This window comes from Myotis davidii, unplaced genomic scaffold (genome assembly GCF_000327345.1).
Source record: "Myotis davidii unplaced genomic scaffold, ASM32734v1 scaffold1334, whole genome shotgun sequence".
Classification (NCBI taxonomy): Eukaryota; Metazoa; Chordata; class Mammalia; order Chiroptera; family Vespertilionidae; genus Myotis; species Myotis davidii.
Genome location: NW_006285046.1, coordinates 36,641 through 56,857, shown reverse-complemented (window position 1 = coordinate 56,857; position 20,217 = coordinate 36,641). Strand labels below are relative to the sequence as shown.

General features: G+C 41.6%; 1 protein-coding gene and 1 pseudogene across 5 annotated transcripts; both read right to left on the bottom strand.

Annotated features, from left to right (window-relative positions):
- Positions 1–923: 923 nt before the first annotated feature.
- Positions 924–16,437, bottom strand: ZNF200 (zinc finger protein 200). 5 transcript variants are annotated; one of them, XM_006755415.2, is made up of 5 exons: positions 16,331–16,437; positions 15,229–15,544; positions 14,005–14,096; positions 13,361–13,484; positions 924–2,162 (listed from the first exon to the last, which is right to left on the bottom strand). In XM_006755415.2, exons 2-5 carry the CDS (start codon positions 15,473–15,475, stop codon positions 1,435–1,437), a joined length of 1,191 nt encoding a protein of 396 aa, XP_006755478.1. In that variant the 5' UTR covers positions 15,476–15,544; positions 16,331–16,437; the 3' UTR covers positions 924–1,434. The 5 variants fall into 5 exon arrangements, with proteins under 5 accessions (XP_006755478.1, XP_015414022.1, XP_015414021.1 ...); XM_015558536.1 differs by having other exon boundaries at positions 924–2,159; XM_015558535.1 differs by lacking the exon at positions 16,331–16,437 and adding an exon at positions 16,190–16,312.
- On the bottom strand, positions 6,051–6,870 carry LOC102774731 (annotated as a pseudogene).
- Positions 16,438–20,217: the final 3,780 nt, after the last annotated feature.

Sequence of the window (20,217 nt, the reverse complement as noted above, 5' to 3'; positions counted from 1 at the left end):
CAGGGAGAGCGATGCTCAGCCAGAAGCTAGGCTCATGGCTGGCAAGGACAGCAGCGGTGGCAGGAGCTCCCTGCAGGCCTAAGCTGTCAGTCAGACATCCCCTGAGGGCTCCCGGACTGCAAGAGGATGCAGGCCAGGCTGAGGGACCCCACCCGGAGTGCACGAATTTTGTGCACTGGGCCTCTAGTACTCTAAGTGAAAGGCATGTTTCTGGTTGGGAAACAAAATTTGTAAACAAAACTTCCCATAGAGTTTAGAGGATTAATTTATTCCAATCAAAATACCAATGTAAAAATTTAGGAAAACCAAAAAGAGCAAAACTGAACAAGAATCCTTAAACTCACACACCATAGGATCGGTCCCATGAAGGCACCGCTGGCCTTGCTTTGGGAAGGCAAGTCAGGAAAGTCTGATATCAGGCCAAAGGAACAGATATCTACAACAGTGAAGACACAGGAATCCTGTCTCTTGAGAGACAATGTGACCTAACCAATGTGACATAATTTCTACAAATAAAACACTTTGCTTGTGAGGTAGTGACCACTCATTGCCAAAGGCCTGATAAATGCTTAGAGGGAATTAAGCATATGGTAAGGTTATTGAGTAACCATGGATCCAAGCCAATGTGTTCCTCCCCCTTTTCGAGCTCTTGGGATTCCTTCCTAGTAAGTCTTCTTGGCTCAGCAGAGGAACATGATTCTGAAGAGCTTTTCCAATAGTGGGGTTGGGTGGCTGGATCTGAGCAATCCAAACTTCTTTTGTGGCAAGGGAAAGGCATCAAAGAGCTGTTTGAGCAATTGCGAGCTGAACAAGAACAGTAAGAGGAGTAGACATTTTAAAATTACATTGTGAAAAGGTTTTTATAAAAGTCACTTTTCCCCATAAATTGCAAACAACTGACAGATCACAAATAGCAATAAGCCTTTGATATTCAATTGCTGTATTTTCCTATATTCTAAAGCAAACAATCCCTTTCAACACTTAAGCTTTGAAGGGTGTTCTTAGAGGGTTATACGAATATAAGCTGTTGGCTTAACAATCAGTAGTTTGGGTCTTTCAGAATACCAGTCCAGAAAGGATCTTTGCATTCTCTCTCTTCTCAAATGTGTAAAAGAAGATATACTTTCAGTACACAAGAGTTACTCTGTTCACTTAGCAGATAAACAATCTCCAGACTCATATTTGGAGCTTTTCGTGGGAAAAAGATGTGACCTGTACATTGTAGTATAAGCTCACAAAGGAAAGCTCCTTAGACTCAAAAGCTTGGCTGCTAACTGAGGTATAGATCTTGAGGACATTTTCTTCCCTGTGAATTTTCTAAAAATTTGAGGTTTAGCCAAGGTAGGTATTTATTCAATTTGGGCTATTATGAGGGTCTCATATATCTGTATCTTTACAGATAGCCTGGGAATTCAGAATTCCTTAAGAAACATTTCAGGTTGAGGCAGGACCATCGGACCTTTCCCGATCACATTTCTGCTTTCGGGTCTTACATGCGGAGTGGGTTTTTTCATGCCGAGTACAGTTTGACAGCCGACCAAATCTTCTCCCACATTTTTTGCAACCATAAGGCCTCTCAGCCACATGACTCTGCAGATGAAGCACAAATTCTTTGTTCTCTGGGAAGGTTTTCCCACATTCTGGACATTTAAATACCTTCTTCCTTACATGGATTCCTTCGTGGCGACTACGATGTGAATTTTGACGAAAATTTTTTCCACATTTTGAACATGCATAAGGTTTCTCTCCTGTATGGATTCGCTCATGTTTATTAAGGTTTGTTTTATGATTGAAGCTTTTCCCACAGTGACTACAGTCATACGGTTTTTCTCCAGTATGAGTCCTCTGGTGGGAAATAAGGTAAGAACTTTCATTAAACTGTCTCCCACACAGTGGACAAGTGTACCATCTTCTTGATCTCTGATTTTGATTAAGTGCAGTAATATTGATATCCACAAATTTTGAGAGTTCCTCTAGTGGAGTATCATTTTCAATGGTAATTAAAAGATCCCTCATTTTCCTTTCATTTGAAATGGATGTATTTAGTGTTTTTTCTTTATGGCAATCTGGAGGTTGCTCAGAGACCACAAAACAATCCATTTCATCACAATCTGAAGAATCTTCTATATGATCTTCACCCTCAGGATTACTATCATTGACTGCTGAAACAAAAAAAGAGAATTTAATAACTTTTGAGGGATATGATACCAGGAGGGGGAAAAAACAAGTTTGATTTTTCATGAAATAACCTTAAAAATCACAAATCTGAGGACTGGCAGATAATTGCCACCAACATTCCTTTTATACTCTTATGAAGGGTGGGATACAGTACTAATAAATCTTTCCATACCCCACAATATAAGCACACAGTAATCTTTTTATGTGAAAGAAAAAATGAAATGAGTGAGACTATACCAAAGACTTTATGTGTACTCATGAGTTCATATTGAGCTTATCTGTGTAAAGCATTGAGCTAAGTACCAGGGGATGAAGGACATAAATACTAAAGGATACCACTCGTAATCTTTAGGCTAGTAAGTGAACGGTAAGATGATTTACTTCTAGGTTCTCACTACATTAACTATTATATTACTAGGAGCCCAGTGCGCGATTTGAAATCGCGCTGCGCCGCCCATCCTCCGGCTGGCTCTGCCTCCCTCTCCGGCCCTTGAAGCAGCTGCGGCCACTGCTGATCAGGCCCTCCCACAGGGCAGGTGTGCGGAGGCCCTTGCCACCCTGCCCCAGACGCTGCGCATACAACCTCCTCCTGTTCGGTCTACCCATTACAGCGTCCTGGTTAATTAGCATATTTCTCACTACAATGTCCTATATAGTAAAAAACCGTAAACAATTACAATACCCCAAAATAGAGATGTCATATATTCACACAATAGATTATTAGTTGGGAATCAAAGTGATTACTACAACTGATAAAACTATGGTAGAAATCAACAGTGGCATTTTGGGGGGAGGAAGGAAGTAGTAGTAGTAACTGGGTGAGGCACAATAGGAATTTCTACAGTGTTAGAAAGTCAATTTTGGGTGGTAGTTAGACAAATGTGTAAATTTTGTGAAAATTTGAGTTATACACTTATTTATAAACTTTTCTGTATTTGTATTATAGTTCCAAAAAAACAACAACTGTAAAATAAGATTATAATGACGAGGTAGCAAAGTGCAAAACAGTATGCTATAAACAGATTGGGTGACAAGGGACCCCTAAACTCTGGTCAACTTACTGAGAATAAAGTAAAAAGGTTAAATCAACTGCTTAGGCCTCAGCAGTTAAGCATCAACCTATGAACCTGGAGATCAAGGTTCGATTCCCTGTCAGGGCACATGCCCGGGTTGCGGGCTCAATCCCCAGTGTGGGGCATGCAGGAGGCAGCTGATCAATTATTCTCTCTTATCGATATTTCTAGCTCGCTCTCCCTCTTCTTTCCTCTCTGAAATCAATTAAAAAAAAACCACACCAATCAACTATTAAGATATGTGGCTGACCCAAAAGCTAGAATGTGAATCTTTACTGGATTTAGTAATTTCACACACTAATGTATTTATTCTATTTAATTATTCCTTTTATTTATTTCCTTAGGATAATGAAAATGCTGGGTAAAGCATATGCCAATTTTCATTGCAGGTCTTGATATGAACTGCCAAAATGCTTTCCATAGAAGCTACAGCAATTTCAATACAACAATAACAATTGTGTGTAACAAACTAATCTTGCCAGTATTAAATACCATGTAAAATATTTACTAAGTATAATGGTTTCTCATTGTAGCTTTATTTTGTACTTTATTACAAACTATTGGGCTGAAACTTTTATAAATTCAAAGAAATTTTATATATTATAAATTCTAAATCTTTGTCAATGACTATTGATGAGATATGTGTGTATATATTTAGATATATACACCCATATATACATTTAAATTCATATCTAAGTTCTTTTAAATTTAAATAGTTGCAACTAGCTGGTCAGTGTGGCTCAGTGGTTGAGCGTTGACCTATGAACCAGGAGATCAGGGTTGGATTCCTGGTCAGGGCACATGCCTGGTTGAGGGCTTGATCCCCAGTAGAGGGCGTGCAGGAGACAGCCAATCAATGATTCTCTCTCATTATTTATGTTTGTTTTTTTTCTCTCTCTCCCTCTCCCTCTCCCTTCCTCTCTCAAATCAATAAAAAATATATTTAAAAAATAATAAATAGTTGCAATCAGTTTATTTCTGGTGTATTATAAATATTGAGAGTTTAAAATAATGGAATAATGTATCTAAAGAAATTAACAAAGCTACTGATAAGCAATATTATCCATCATTAAGCTGATCTTCAACACAGAAATGTTATAGCATTCTTTCTCCTTAACCTTGTATTTCCATTCCACCTTTGTCACAGAATATTTTCATGTAAACTATTTTTATATTTGAAAATCTTTTACTGATATAATTTCATCCTTCGAGTTAAAATTTTTCCTTTTGGATTGAATTATTACTATTAGTATTAATGCTATATATAGCTTATCAAAAGACATAAATACATTGTAAATTTTAAACATAAAAAGAAAAATTGGAAATTTTGTTAATGAAATGGAGGATTTAAAAATTTTATTTCATGTTTTTGCGGGTGAATAATATTTATGGCTGAGATTGGGTTCAGGATCAATTCTAATCTTTTTTTTTAGTGAGCTCTGAGAATCTCTGATATATAAATAGATGAAATTGACGCAAATTTTCCTATGAAACGATGTCATTCAATTCTTTGAACTATTTCCACTTTACATGCCAAACCCACAGTCCCACATTTCAAGTATTATTTTTGTGACTAATCAGTTCACAACTCAATTGTATCCTCCTCAATTTTGTTGAAAGCACAGAAGTGAAAAGCATCCTGAATTATGAAGAGATTTGTTTACCCATCACTAGAGACATCAATTTTTCAATTTTGGGGGAAATATATAAAAAAGACTTTTCTAACACTAATCAAATAACTATTAATTATACTTCTTACTCTTCCATTTATATGCATCTTCTTTTTTTAAAAAATATATTTTATTGATTTTTTACAGAGAGGAAGGGAGAGGGATAGAGAGCTAGAAACATCGATGAGAGAGAAACATCAATCAGCTGCCTCCTGCACACCTCCCACTGGGGATGTGCCCGCAACTAAGGTACATGCCCTTGACCTGAATCGAACCTGGGACCCTTGAGTCTGCAGGCCAACGATCTATCTACTGAGCCACACTGGTTAGGGCCATGCATCTTCTTTAGCTGAATATACTCACAATAGGTTGGGAAAACTAAGACACTGTTAATTATATTCAATATTGTTAATGTGTTTTCAATAAATTGAGTTAAATCTGCAGCTTGCATGTTTTTGAAAAAGGTGATGAAGTGTTTTTAAATTGAAGTCTTCCTCTAGAATAACTCAAAATGAGGGGGAAAAATCAGTTTTCAAAATCTGATCAATTTCTATTGGTTTTCTGGCCATTTTTTAATTCTTTTTACAGTTAACTCATATATTTGGAGTTTTGTTGTTGTTTTTGGCATTAATCTTACACATTGTATAAAGGTTTGTGTTTCTCTACAATAACAAAAAACCAAGAAAACAGATATTGCTTCACCTGCAAACAGGGTCCTGACCAGACAAGTCAACAAGAGAAAAGGGCATAGAGAAGGGGAGGGAGTCCTTCTCCCAGCACAAATCTACAGGCAGGGGCTGGATTCACAGGCGTAGGAGAGGCCAAGGTCAAAAGGCATGTGCCAGTGCTGGCTGCACGTGAGGAGTAGAGTGCCAGTAGGAGCCTGTGTCTGTCCCACCCCACCTTAGTTGCTCTTCAGGCTTCGGCCCAGATGGGAATTCTGGGTGGGGACCAGGGCCAGCTGGGACAACTGGCGAGAGAGGGAGGGAAGTAATTGCTCCCTGGAGTCTGCTGGGGAAAACTGAAGAAGCCTGGTCAGTGTGCCCATCCTCTTGCCTCTGGCTGGCCTTGCCCATCCTGCCACCCTCCCTGCCCCATCCAGAGGCCCACTCGGACCCAAGAAGAGCAGGGGCAGCAGCCAAGGCTTTGAGCTTTCCTGGGGTGGGGAGAGGGGAGACAGGAGGTGCTGCTTGACTCCTTAAGCCCCAGCTGAGCTCAATAGGAGGGTGGGATCATGTAGGACATCATGGTGAGGGGTGAGCACAGGACAAGGACGTGCATGCACACATGGACAAGGTGTGCGTGGTTAAAGGCACTGCAGTCTGCTCAGTTTCTGTCTGTGGGTAGCAGGCGGCATGCTGATGTCCACCACATTGTTGCCCAGGGACTAATGGGCTGCACAATTTCCAATCTGTTTTTGTGATATACTGTGGTAGATCTCTTTGATGATGTTCTTGAAAGCTTCCTCTACACTGGTGAAGTCCAAGTTGTTCTCTGCAAAAGCACAGGCCTCGTCAGTGGGCACAGCCCTCGGGTGGCATAGGTTGCTATTGTTGCCCACCAGCAATGTACTGAAGATGCTGTCGGTATGGTCCCATAGCTCCTTCAGCCAGTGCTCCACGTTCTCTATGTCAGGGGCTTGGCAATGTCATAGCAGCGTGCCCACTGCACCAGTAGTAGGTGGAGGTGATGGTGAGGTAGTGCTCTGGCTGTGGTGTCACAAATCTGCACCTATAGTCTTGCTATCCACCTGGATGCTGTGGGTGGCAAACTCCACGCCAATGGTGCTCTTGCTCTCCAGGCTGAACTTGTAGGTGAAGCAAGACAGACAGCAGGTAGCTCTTCTCCACCCTGGAGTCCCCGATGAGCACCACTCTGAATAGGTAGTCGTACTTGTCCTCCCCAGACCCCACTGTCCTGCTGCTTCCTGCAGGATCCCCTGCAGCCCCACCACAAGCACCCCCATTTGGAGTTTAATTTCACACTTTTGTTTATAACATGTCTGAAATTGGTAAAAGCAGCCAGAACATGAATCTAAATACAGTATAAATTTGGAGGGCAGTTATCTTTACATTTTAATTTTCCCATTTACACCTGTGTCTCTCCAATATTTAACAATCTTTTTTTTTATATTTACCAACAAAGCATTTCTAGTTTACTTCTATTTTATAGTCACTCTGAATGAGAGCTTTCATTGTTTTCTACTTACTTTAAAACTATTTAATATAAATTTGTCAATCCTTTTAGATTTTGTAAGTACAAATCAGGGTTTGTACTAAGTACAAAAAGGGTTCCTTCCCTTTCCAATATTTCTTCTTCTTTTTTATATTTTTATTGATTTCAGAGAGGAAGGGATAGGGAGAGATAGAAACATCAATGACAAAAAAGACTCATTGATTGGCTGCCTCTTGCACACCCCCTATTGGGGATCGAGCCCGCAACCCGGGCATGTACCCTGACTGGGAATCGAACCCAGGGCCTCTTGGTCCATGGGACAATGCTCAATCCAGAGTCACCACAGCTGGGCAAGATTTATTCTTTTTAACCCTTTTTTTCTTTTCTTGTTTTAGAAAACCTTGTTAATGATATTGTGAAAGCAGGTTTATTTGGTTCTGTTTTAAGGAATTACCATCAGTGTTTTATGAATGATTATAAATGGTTATACTAAAGGGCTGTTTTGAGGACAATTTATGGACATTCATGATTTTTCTTTAATGTACTAACTTTTAAAATTAAAAAATTTTAGTAGCTAATATATTTATATTGCTCAAAAATCAAAACATATGAAAAAGTATGCAATGAGAAGTCTTAATCCAATCCCTGTCCCCATCCATTCTATTCATCTCTCAGAGTGGTACCACTTTTTATTAGTTTCTTTTTAGTATTCCATTGTTTCTTTAGACAATACATTTTCTTTTTCTCCCCCTTTCTTACATAAAAGGTAGTATACTATATATTTCTGCTTGTTTTATTTCAATCACTATATTCCAGTATATAGAGATTATCACAATATGATGTGTGGACATATCATAATCAACCCTGCAGAGACACCTGGATTGTTTTCAACCATGTGTTTTTAGAAACAACACCACAATAAATAACTACATCATTTTGAATATGTACTGTTGCTGTTACCTGTAGGTCAGATTCCTAGAAGTGGGACTGCTGGATCAAAGAGTTAATACATCTGTAACATGGATAATTACAGATTCCTATACATAAGGACTGTACTATTCCGTATAACTACCAGCAATATAGCTCTCCCAACAACCTCACTACCGAAGTGTTGCTACAGTGCTGATTTATGTAAATCAGATTTTAACCAATGGTAACTCAGCCCCTAGCTAATTTGGCTCGGTGGACAGTGTGTCGGCCTGAAAACTAAAGGGTCCCGGGTTTGATTCCAATCAGGGGCACATGCCTGGCTTGCAGGCTTGATCGCAAGCAGGGGGCATGCAGGAGGCAGGCCATCAATCACCTATGAACTAGGAGGTCACAGTTTGTTTCCCGGTCAAGGGCACATGCCCAGGTTGTGGGCTCGATTCCCAGTAGGGGGCATGCAGGAGGCAGGCAATCAATGATTCTCTCTCATCACTGATGCTTCTATCTCTCCCTCCCTCTCCCTTCTGCTCTGAAATCAATATATATTTTAAAAATGGTAACTCAGTAGAGGTTTAATTTGTATTTCTAATTATAAGTAAGACTGGACATACTTTCATGTATTTAAAGGTAATTTGTATTTTTATGTGAATCTGTTGAATTTTCTCTTCCCTACTTCTAGAAACTGTTTATAAATTAGGAAGATTAAGCTTTTGTCTGAGTTATAAATATTTCCAACTTGTTGCCTTTTAAAACTTACAGATATATTTTTTCATTTTTATGTGATTTATTGATCTTTTCTTTCAAGACTTTCAAATCCATTTGAATTTGGTATCAGATTGTCCAATTGCAGAAGGTGGGGGTGAGGTGGGAGGGATCCTATAGGTATTGTTACTGAGATTACATTGAATTCATAAATCAACTTGGGGAGAACTGACCTTTATACATTAAATCTTCCCACCTAAGAACATGGTGTTTCTTTTCATTCATTCAAATCTGCTTCTATGTCCTTTAGAAGTGTTTTACGGTTTTCCTAATAATTTTTGCACATTTCTTAAGTTTATTTCTAGGTGTTTAATCTTTTTTGTCCCTATATCTTCTATATGATTATGTTTGCATAGGAAAGCTAATGATTTCCATATACTGTAATATTTTACATTCCAATGCTATACTGAATGGTCTTGTATTTGGTAAGTTTTCAGACATTCTCTAGAGTTTTCCATCTACACAATTACAACGTATGTAAACAGATGTACCTTTATCTTTCTCTTAAAATTGTTTTACACCTAACTTCTTTCTCATTTAACTACACTGGCCAAATACCCAAAATACAATATTAAATACAGAAATAGTGATAGTGGGCTTCATTGTTGTATTCCTAATTTTAGTGGAATGTCTCCCAGTATTTCCTGTTAAGGTGATGCTGGCTGAAAAGATAAGTACCTTATTAAGGATGTATTCACTAAGTACTACTTTGTTAAGTATTCTTATGAAGCAGGGGTTTGTATTTAGTCAAATACCTTTTCAGTAACTATGAAAATGATCTTGGATTTTTTTTTCTTCATTATAAGATGGAATATATTAACAGACTTTCTAGTATTAAATCAGTTTTGCATTCCTGGAATAAATCTTATTTGGTCATAGCAGTTTTTTAAAAATTTATTATTTTTAAAAATCCTCACCTGAGGATATTTTTTGCACTGATTTTAGACACAGTGGAAGGAAGGGAGGAGAGAGGGAGAGAAAAAGAGACACACATTGATTGCCTCCCACACACGCCCTAACCTGGGGTCAAACCCGCAACCAAGGTACCTGCCCTTGGCTGGGAATCAAACATGTGATCCTTCAGTCCCTGGGCTGATGCTGTAACCACTAAACACCAGCTAGGGCTGGTCACAGCAGTTTTTATCAGGTTGTGGTATCTTTGTTACACTAATTTCATAAAAATAATTTGAACATTTTTTTGTACTCGAATTTTTCATAGCATTTGAATTGTCCAGTTTTTAAGAATTCACAAGAATTTTCTGTGAAACTGGTCCTTTTTCTTTGATGGGGGGCTAGTTTTTGAAAATTTTAATTTGTTCAGATAAATTAGTTTATTTTTTTAAATCTTTCTTATTCTTCTATTTTTTAACTTAATGATTTCTAATTTAGTATTTACTAATACTTTGTTTTCCTTTATCTTGTTGTTTTCCTAACTCTGAGTCATAGGCTTAATTACTTTATTTTTTTTACATGTTTTTACAGCCATAAACTTTCTTTTGAGTACCACTTTGGGCTATATACCAGTGATGGCGAACCTTTTGAGCTCGGCGTGTCAGCATTTTGAAAAACCCTAACTTAACTCTGGTGCCGTGTCACATATAGAAATTTTTTTATATTTGCAACCATAGTAAAACAAAGATTTATATTTTTGATATTTATTTTATATATTTAAATGCCATTTAACAAAAATCAACCAAAAAAATGAGTTCGCGTGTCACCTCTGACACGCATGTCTTAGGTTCGCCATCACTGCTATATACCATAGATTGGGACACATTGTTTTCTGGAAAAATTACGTAACTTTAACTTGTATTTCCCCTTTGACTCAGGTAATTTAAGTTTTTAAAATTTCCGAGTGGAACTTTTCCCCCTTATTTCATTATTAATTTCTAGTTGTACTGGGTAGATCGTATTGTGTTATTTCTACTCTGGAATCCACTGAGTTTTTCTTTGTTGCAGGGAATAGAGTCAGTGTGTATCAATCTTGTAAAGATACGTCTCTTACCACAGTAGAAGTAGATATAACTATAAGATCTCACTGAGAATTTAAGTGTTCTAAATCTGTTTTCGTGTTCACTTGGATAGAGACACACATTCTATTCTCCTCTATTGACTCTTCTTTGATTCCTGCCCCCGCCCCCCGTTCATTCCCTTGCACTTTTCCCTTTGCAAATTGATCAAATGCTACTATTTCTAGCTGTATGCTAATGACTCCCAAATCTCTACGTCTACATCTGACCCCCAACCCCCAATGTCCAGGTGCCCAGAGGATAATCTCATTTTATTTCCTGCTATGGAAATACAATCCATCTTCTTCCAAACTCTGCTCCTGGGTCCAAATCCTGTCTCAACCTTGTCATCTCCTTATAGTTATAATGGTTTCATACTGCTTATCTTTTTATGTGAATGACTTATCTTACAAAACAAATTGGAAAGTCCTGGAAGGCAGGACTGGAGTAATATGTATCTTTTTAATCAACTCCAGAACCCAACCCTACCTGAGGAAAAAAATAAGGGGCATTTACTAAATATTGGTGAACGACTTAAGCATTTTCTTTCTTTTTTTTTAGACAGAGTTGAAGGGAGGGGGACAGAGAAAAGAGAAAAACATTGATGTGAGAGAGAGACATTGATTGGCTCCCTCCCGCATGTGCCCCGACAGGGTCTGGAACTGAACCTGTAACTCAGGTCCATGCCCTTGAACGGGACTCAAACCCAAGACCCTTCAGTGCATGGCTGATGCTCTAACCACTGAGAAACACTGGCCAGGGTGACTGAAGTGTTTTAAAAAATCATATGTATATCTTTGCTATTTATTGTTTGACTCCAAGCTTAAATAATCAATTTTAGGGTATGGGCAAGGGAGGGGAGAGTGAGCATTGGGTCTCTAGGCCTCAAGGTGCATGGCCAAAGTATTCCCGGTGTTGGCAACATAACCACCAACCTGTCACCCAAAATAAATGCTAGCTTTGCCCAAGAGTCAGGAAAAACTCATATAATAAATCTTATCTGTTTATACTTTTTCCTAAAATAAAGAAAACAGAACAATCTGTAGGAAATTAACCTGGCCACTACCCCGACCATATGTGTAAGAAAACCACAGAGTTTAAGTCATGGATTTTTGTCACCGTAGGCAACGCATACCTACTCTCTGCTCAACTTCAGCCTCAGAACAAACAGCCCTGAAGTGAAGTAAAAATATTAGGCACTCAGCAAAATCATTTTTTAAGGCCCCTGACTCTATGACAGAGGTGGGGAACCTTTTATTTGCCAAGGCCCATTTGGATATTTACAACATCATTTGCTTAATATAATTCACTTAATATAAATTTATGTTGCTATGAAAAAAAGCTCCTAGATTTATTGAATTTCAAGTCCCGCCTATGGTTGCCTTGGCAGGGCCAGACCAAATGACTTCTTGGGCCTTTTACGGCTCTCGGGACTCACCCTTGCTCTCCGGTAACAAAGTACTTCTAGAGAAAAGCTGAAGCACCTCTAAGGTTAAGCTGCTGCCAGATGAGCGAATATGTATCACTGAGGATACCTTAACCATTACTGGAAAATGAGTACAAATGAAGAAGGGCCCTTCACCAACCATATAGAAAATACACTGACAAAATTATGAGCCATTCAGCAAGGAGACGGTACAGCTCTGGGTCAAGGCTGTAAGGTCTGATGTTAAATTCCCAGAGTCCAAATCTCTGCTTCACTATCTACTGCTGTGTGACCTTTAGCAAGTAGCTTTTCTCTGCTCCAGTTTCATCATCTGTAAAATGGTAGTAACTCTCATACCCCACAGTACAATTGTGAGAATTACAAGAGATAATAAATGCAAAGTACTTAGACTAGTGCCTAGCACATAGGTACACAAGTGCTTAATAAGCAGATATTATTTCCATCAATAGTTGGATATATTTTCTTTTACACTAGGTTTCACGGTTATTGACCTTCAATGTGTCATGTGTCCAATGAAAACACAAATTTAAAATATACCTGGTGGGCCCTAGCCGGTTTGGCTCAGGGGATAGAGTATTGGCCTGCGACTATAGGGTCCCGGGTTAGATTCCGGTCAAGGGCATGTAGTTGCGGGCTTTGATCCCCAGCCCTGGTTAGGGCCATACAGGAGGCAACCAATTGATGTGTCTCCTTTCACACCAATGTTTCTCTATCTCTCCCCCTCCTACTCTCTCTAAAAACCAATGGAAAAATATCCTCAGGTGAGAATTAACATACATATATACATATATAAAATATACCTATTAGGAAATAGCACTGGATCCAAAAAACAGATTCAGAAAGTGCCCACATTTTCTCTCTGTTTGAATGCTTGATGTTAATACATCAGCTGTAGTCCTTGCTTACCAAGAGAGGTACCTTCTGCCTTTGCTGCCCCCAAGATATAGGGAAAATGGCCACCCAGAGCTGAAACAGGCGCTGGCTCATGGGACAAGACAAAAATTAAACACATGTGCTTAGCTGGTATGAATGGTGTCTCGAAAAAGTCTGAGATGAAGTAGAAGAACATGATTTTCCCATAGCATTCAATCTGAATACACAAGGGACTTGATTTCTTACCCATTAACATCATCTCCCCAATATTGTCTTCTTCCTTCTCTGAGGTGGGCTCCTGCATAGGATCCAAGTTCACACATTCTTCTTGGGAGTGAAATACATTCAAATCCTCAAAAACCACCAGATCCTGAAAGAGCAACAGGCCCCCCTTCCTCTTAGTAACAGAGGTTCTTTGACAGCCCTATTGATAAGAAATACTGAGACCCAGTGACGAGGGAAGGAATGGTGAAAGGGATTTATAAGTCTCACAGAGATGCATCCAGTCAGGAAAGGAGCCAGAAGACACGCAGAAGAAAAAGATCTAAGGAGAAAGTGAAGAACAAGCCCCATTCTCCCTGTTGACTTCCGAGAATATGCTTTTATATAAAGATTGGCTGAGCTGGGAGGGATAGCAAGAGCAGTGGGGCCCGGTCATTGAGACACGACCCATGAACCAGGAAGTCACTGGTTAGATTCCTGATCAGGGCACATGCCTAGGTTGTGGGCTCAGTCCCCACCCAGTAGGCGAAGTGCAGGAGGAAGCCAATCCATGTTTCTATCTCTCCATCCCTCTCCCTTCCTCTCTCTCTAAAATCAATAAAAACATATTTAAAAGAAAGAGCAGAGAAGGTGATACACTCAAACTATGAATGGGAAACCATACTCACCTCAGAATCAGCTTTCAAGCACACAGATACTGTCTCCTGTTCCTGCTGGATTCCTTCTTTGCTCAGAAAGTTCGCTAGGGGATCAGGTTGCACTGGGAAAAGAGGAAACTGCAGTTAGTGGAAAAGTCAGTCCGTCTAATATGGAGACGCTACCCACACCCTAAGGTCAGGTTGTCTTCGCTCCTTTGGCAGGCAACTCATGGCCTTTTCTGGTCCTGTCAGCCCAGTCAGAGATCAAGCCATAAATCACAGTGTCTGGAACCTATTATATAGGGTCTCCTCATTATGAAAAGAATGACTTCCCCTAAGTACCTTTTAAAATTCCCACAACTACTAAAGCGGGGGTTGGGAGAAGGTAAAGTCTGAAGAACCCCATAGCAAGCACAAAATTTCCAAAACGCCACATAAACTAAAATTAATTCAATCATTCATTCACATTTATTTATCTTAAAAAGATATTGCCACCTTAGCTGGTTAGGCTCAGTGGATAGAGCGTCAGCGTGTGGACCAAAGGGTCTGGGGTTTGATTCCGGTCAGGGGCACGTATCTCAGTTGTAGGCTCCCTCCTCGGCACAGGCCCTGGTCAGGGCACATGCAGGAGGCAACCAATTGATGTGCTTCTCTCACATCAATGTTTCTCTCTGTCTTCCCCCCTTTTCCCCTCTCTCTAAAAAATCAAAGGAAAAATATCCTTGGGTGAGGATTAAAAAAACAAAAAAAAGATATTGCCTACTCCCCTCCCCCAATGGAAAATGGACACTATAGAAAAGAGGCACGCTGCTTATTCTATGGCCTTACCCACACCCAGCAAACCACTCAAGCTCCAGCTTGAAAAGAATACTCCCTCTCCCCAACGTGTTGACTTATTAAAATCAACTACTTTCCGCCCTAACTGGTCTGGCTCAATGGACAGAGTGTCAGCCTGTGGACTGAAGGGTCCCAGGTTCGATTCCAGTCAAGGGCATGTACCTTGATTGCAGGCACATCCCCAGTAGGGAGTGTGCAGGAGGCAGCTGATCGATGTTTCTCTCTCATTGATGTTTCTAACTCTCTATCCCTCTCCCTTCCTCTCTGTAAAAAAATCAATAAAATATATATTTTTAAAAATCAACTACTTTTCTCAATATCCATCATCCTAACTGGGAGTCCTTACTAGCAGGGAAAGACTAGCTCAGCCCCTGAGTGCCCTCCCCTTCTCTTCCAGGGAAACAGAAGTGTCCTTACCTCTGTTTTGAAAGTTTGAGCTCACATCTTTCATGATCACCAAGGTCTCTTTGGCATTCTGATCGGGCTGGGGGAGTCCTGGCTTGGGCAAGAAGGTGAGGAAGTGCTCCAGAACCAGCTGGTGGATGGTCTTGGGCCTGTTGGTAGCATCCTGAAGTAGGTCCTGGCCTAGCTTGGAGTTTGGAGGCACTCTCAGGATAAAGGACTGCTTTGGCTTGGGAGGCATCGCAAACACTTTTGCAGCCATCGCGCCTTGAAATCACGCACCACGCTCGCTTGGGGAGAGCTTCAGAAGCCACCTCTCCCTGGAGAAAATCTGCCAGGAAGTTGCAGACAAGAGGTACCCTCGGTTACCCAAAAGATCAGGCAGGGTATGTCCTACCCGTGTAGCTTGGGTAGTGATACCACAGGAGATCTAAGTCAGGAAAGAAAGCTAAGCGGGGGCAGGGAATTCATGGCTGAAATGGATTCTCTCAGCAAGGCCCGCAAGGAAGACCCTGAGAATGAGACCTAGAGGATGTCCAACCTGCAGGGACCATGGAAGGGAGCAAAGGCGGCCGACAGAAGACCAAGGGCCATTACCCTAAGAAATACAAGTGGAAATCCCACTGGGACGAGTTGTTTAACTCATGCTGGTGGAGCAATGGGGCTAGAACAGCGGTCGCCAACCGGTGGCCCGCGAGGTCCGAGAAAGGTTGCCGACCGCTGGGCTAGAAGACGGGAAATCCGGGGCCAATACCGAGGGGTATTTGTATAGAAGTCCATCAGCTTTGGCCAGAATCTGAGCGCAGAGCCCTCGGATACCTTTCGAGGGGCCGCTGGTGGCTCGGGAAGAAAACGCAAGGCCGCAGGAGGTGCCCCCTTTATGCGGAGAGCGCTCTGCTGAAGGCGGCAAGGGACATCCCAGCAGGACCCCCAGTCCTGGCCCACGCTAGACCCTCTCCCATCGGTCGGGGGCTACCTTTAGCGCGCAGCCCGGCCGGGGCGTTGCCTGGGGCCAGCTCCAGGCTCCCTATCCAGCCGAGCTCCTCCAACAACGGACCACCATCCGCTGCCCAGAGGTTGCCTTCAGCCTGGTTCCCGCCCTCGCGGAGCACCTCACCTTTCGGCGGCTCTGCCACCCCTGGGCGCTCGCTGAGGGCAGCCCGGAGACCCAGGCTCGAGGAGAGACCGGGAAACTAGGCGCGAGAAGCCGAGCCCTCCCCTCGCCCTTGGGAGTGTCCTCACAATCTGCCAGAGACTATTGGTGCGCCGATACGTCAATTAGGAAAGACGGCAGGACGCGGTGCCTTCTGGGAGTCGGGGCACCTCAGCATCTGTGATGTCACGCCCGGTGCCTCGTTTCCGGTGCGATAACCTGGTCTCCCTACTCGGAGCGGGCAGTCTGCAGTTGAGGCGAGGCTCGAAGCAGACCGGCGGGGCTCACAGGGCTGGAGGGAGGCCAGACTGGAGACAGCCGCTTTCTCTGTGTCCCTACCTGGAAGACGGAAAGCAGAATGCTAGCTCCAGTTCTCCATGACCGGCTAGCACCCGTCCAGGTACGGGCTAACTCTAGGAGCTGCTGGGAAATGTAGTTCAACTCTAATCATCCAATGGGAGGCCTCCAAGCGCGGCGGGTGGGGCGGAGCAGAGCTGTGGCTAGACCGGAAGCGAGTTGTCTCTGGGACCGGAAGGTTTGTTCCCGGCCCCCGCAGTTGCCGTGCAGCATCCGGGGTGAGCCAAAGGATTACGGGGGTGGGAAGTGAGCGGTGGTTCAGGGCTTCAGCCAGATCCTGGGTCCGTTCACAACTGCCCCTTCTATCAGGGCCGGCCAGGAGGTCAGAGCCTGGCGACCCTTCCCTCCTCTGCTTGCCCACTTCAACACATCTTACTTTGTAAGGAATCCTAATCGTTCTCGGACCATCACCGTTTCTGCTCTCAATTCCAGTTTCTCACTGACGCCTAACAGCGTCTTTTCTCTTTGCATTGTTCCCACACACTGATCAGGGCTGGAATAACCCTAGGGATGATCTTATTCCTCTGTGTAACACCGGCCACCAGCAGGATGACGAAAGTAAGAATGTAAATGAATGCCTTTATCGTTTACTTATGTATTTACTTACTTCAGAGAGGGGAAGGGAGGAGAGATGGAAACATCAATGATGAGAGTGAAATCATCCATGGGTTGCTTCCTGCCCTTCGACCCCACAACCCGGGCATGTGCCCTGACCGGGAATCAAACCCTGACGCCTGGTTCATAGGTCGATGCTCAACCAACTGAACCACACCAGCCAGGGCTAGGGCTGAATGAGTATTTACTTACTTCAGAGAGGGGAAGGGAGGAGAGATGGAAACATCAATGATGAGAGTGAAATCATCCATGGGTTGCTTCCTGCCCTTCGACCCCACAACCCGGGCATGTGCCCTGACCGGGAATCAAACCCTGACTCCTGGTTCATAGGTCGATGCTCAACCAACTGAACCACACCAGCCAAGGCTAGGGCTGAATGTCTTTTCTTAACCCTAACTATAGGTGACTCACTTAGCCATGGTTTAAAATAACGTTATAGAGAGACAAGTGTCAAAACTGTGGCACCAAACTTTTTTTAAAATAAAGATTACCTGCCTTTGCAGACATCAGAATTACTAAAAAAAACCACCCAACAACAACAACAAAAACCCTCCTTTAATCAAGGCAGTATGGTTTTTACTAAGAGTACATAAATAGAACAGTAGAAGAGAAGAGTAAGTGCCAAAATTGATCAGAATATATGGGAACCTATATGAAAGGGCAGCATTTCAACTTAGTGTTAAATAGATGGTGCTAGCAAAAACTGTTCTGAAAAAGAGTAAGACTCCTGTGCTTATACTACATACAAAAAAATGGAATTTAATCAATAAAAGAACACATAAGAGAACATTGTTTAATGATGAAGCAAAACAAAACTGAGATGCCTTGAAATAAAATATAAACCATTGTGATAACATAGTTTTTAAAAACGATTCGTAATCATCGTTTAAAATTTTTCATTCATTTTAGTTCATTTTGCAAAAGTAAATCAGCTGACAGTGTGAATCCTATTGTAGAATTTGAAAGTTCAACACAAGATAAAATGATTTATTTTGTGGTAAACATATGGAGACAAGTTTATAATAAATGAAGTTTTATGATAAATCAGAAAAAAAACCCACTATTAATTAACTCAAACAAGAAATAGGCTGGAAAATCATTATAAAAAGTCAGATAGCCCTAGCTGGTTTGGCCCAGTGGATAGAGTGTCGGCCTATGGACTGAAGGGTCTCGGGTTCGATTCTGGTCAAGGGCATATGCCTGGGTTGCAGGCTCGATCCCCAATAGGGGGCGTGCAGGAGGCAGCCGATCAATGATTCTCTCTCATCATTGATGTTTCTCGCTCTCTCCCTTCCTCTCTGAAATCAATAAAAATATATTTAAAAAAAACAGATAAAGAATTAGACATTCCCAACATACAAAGAATACCTACCAACTGACAAAAGATGAAGGCAAAGGCTATGAAGTCATTCCACAGAGCAAGAAAAATAACTGGTCATTAACTATTGAAAAGCTTGTTAGTGCTCTACCTGGTTTGGCTAGTGGGTAGAGCATCAGCCTGTGGAATGAAAGGTCCTGGGTTTGATTCTAGTCAAGAACACATGTTTGGTTTGCGGGCTCAATCCCCAGTGGGGGAGGGGGGCTGTAGGAGGCAGCCGGTCAGTGATTCTCTCTCATCATTGATGTTTCTATCTCTCCCTCTCCCTTCCTTTCTGAAATCAAAAATATATTTAAGAAAAAAGAAAAGCTGGTTAGTCGCTTTGGAAACAGTTTGGCAGTCACTCAAATTTTAACATAGAATTGCCATATGATCCAGCAATTCCGTTTCTAGGATAAACCTAAGAGAAGTGAAAACAAATATCCACATAAAAACTTGTACATGAATAGCAGCATTATTTTTTAAAATATATTTTTATTGATTTCTGAGGGAAAGGGAGAGGGAGAAATAGAAACATCAATGAAGAAAGAGAATCATTGGTTGGCTGGCTCTTGCAGGCCCCACACTGGAATTGAGCCCACAACACGGGCATGTGCCCTGACTGGAATTGAACCGTGACCTCCTGGTTCATAGGTCGATGCTCAAGCACTCAGCCATGCTGGCAGGGTTAGGAGCATATTTTTATAATGGCTGAAAAGTAGAAACAACCCAGATGTATGTCAACTAATGACTGATAAGTGGATAAACAAGGTGTATTTATAATAATAATCTATAATAATAAAAGCATAATATGCTAATTAGACCATGGGGCTGCAAGGGAAGCTCGGTCCCGGGTGCCTGCTGGGGGCCGGAGGGAAGCCTGGGTCCCGGGTGCCAGAGGGAAGCCGGTGGTGACAGCTGGGGGGAAGGAAGGCCTACTCTTACACAAATTTCATGCATAGGGCCTCTAGTATCCCTATAATTATTCAGCAATAAAAAAGGAATAAAGTACTGACAATACACTGCCACATGGTTTGACCAAGTTACTGATAATGGATTTGTTTTGGGGGTGATGAAATGTGCTGGAGTTAGTGATAATTTTTTGTACACATTGTGAATTGTACCAAAAACCACTTAATTGTATACTTCATTTTTTTAAAATTTTGATTTATTGCTTAAAGTAGTACAAAGAGTATTATATATGTCTCCTTTTTTCCCCCTTCTTGACATTCCCCCGGCTTCCCCTACCCCCCAGTGTCTTATGTCCATTGGTTATGCTTATATGCGTGCATACAAGTCCTTTGGTTGATCTCTTACCCTCCCCTCCTGCCCCCAACCCTCCCCAGCCTTCCCACTGTAGTTTGATAGTCTGTTCAATGCTGCTCTGCCTCTGAATCTATTTTTGTTCATCGGTTTATAATGGTCTTTATTATCCATAAATGAGTGAGATCATGTGGTATTTTTCTTTCATTGACTGGCTTATTTCACTTAACATAATGCTCTCCAGTTCAATCCATCCTGT

Excerpts from the sequence above, each read along its gene's own strand:
- ZNF200 (XM_006755415.2), bottom strand. The coding sequence starts at position 15,475 with ATGGCTGCAAAAGTGTTTGCGATGCCTCCCAAGCCAAAGCAGTCCTTT. Across the intron at positions 14,097-15,228 it reads CTCAAACTTTCAAAACAGAG|TGCAACCTGATCCCCTAGCG; the intron begins GTAAGGACACTT and ends CTCTTTTCCCAG. Across the intron at positions 13,485-14,004 it reads GCTTGAAAGCTGATTCTGAG|GATCTGGTGGTTTTTGAGGA; the intron begins GTGAGTATGGTT and ends TTGCTCTTTCAG.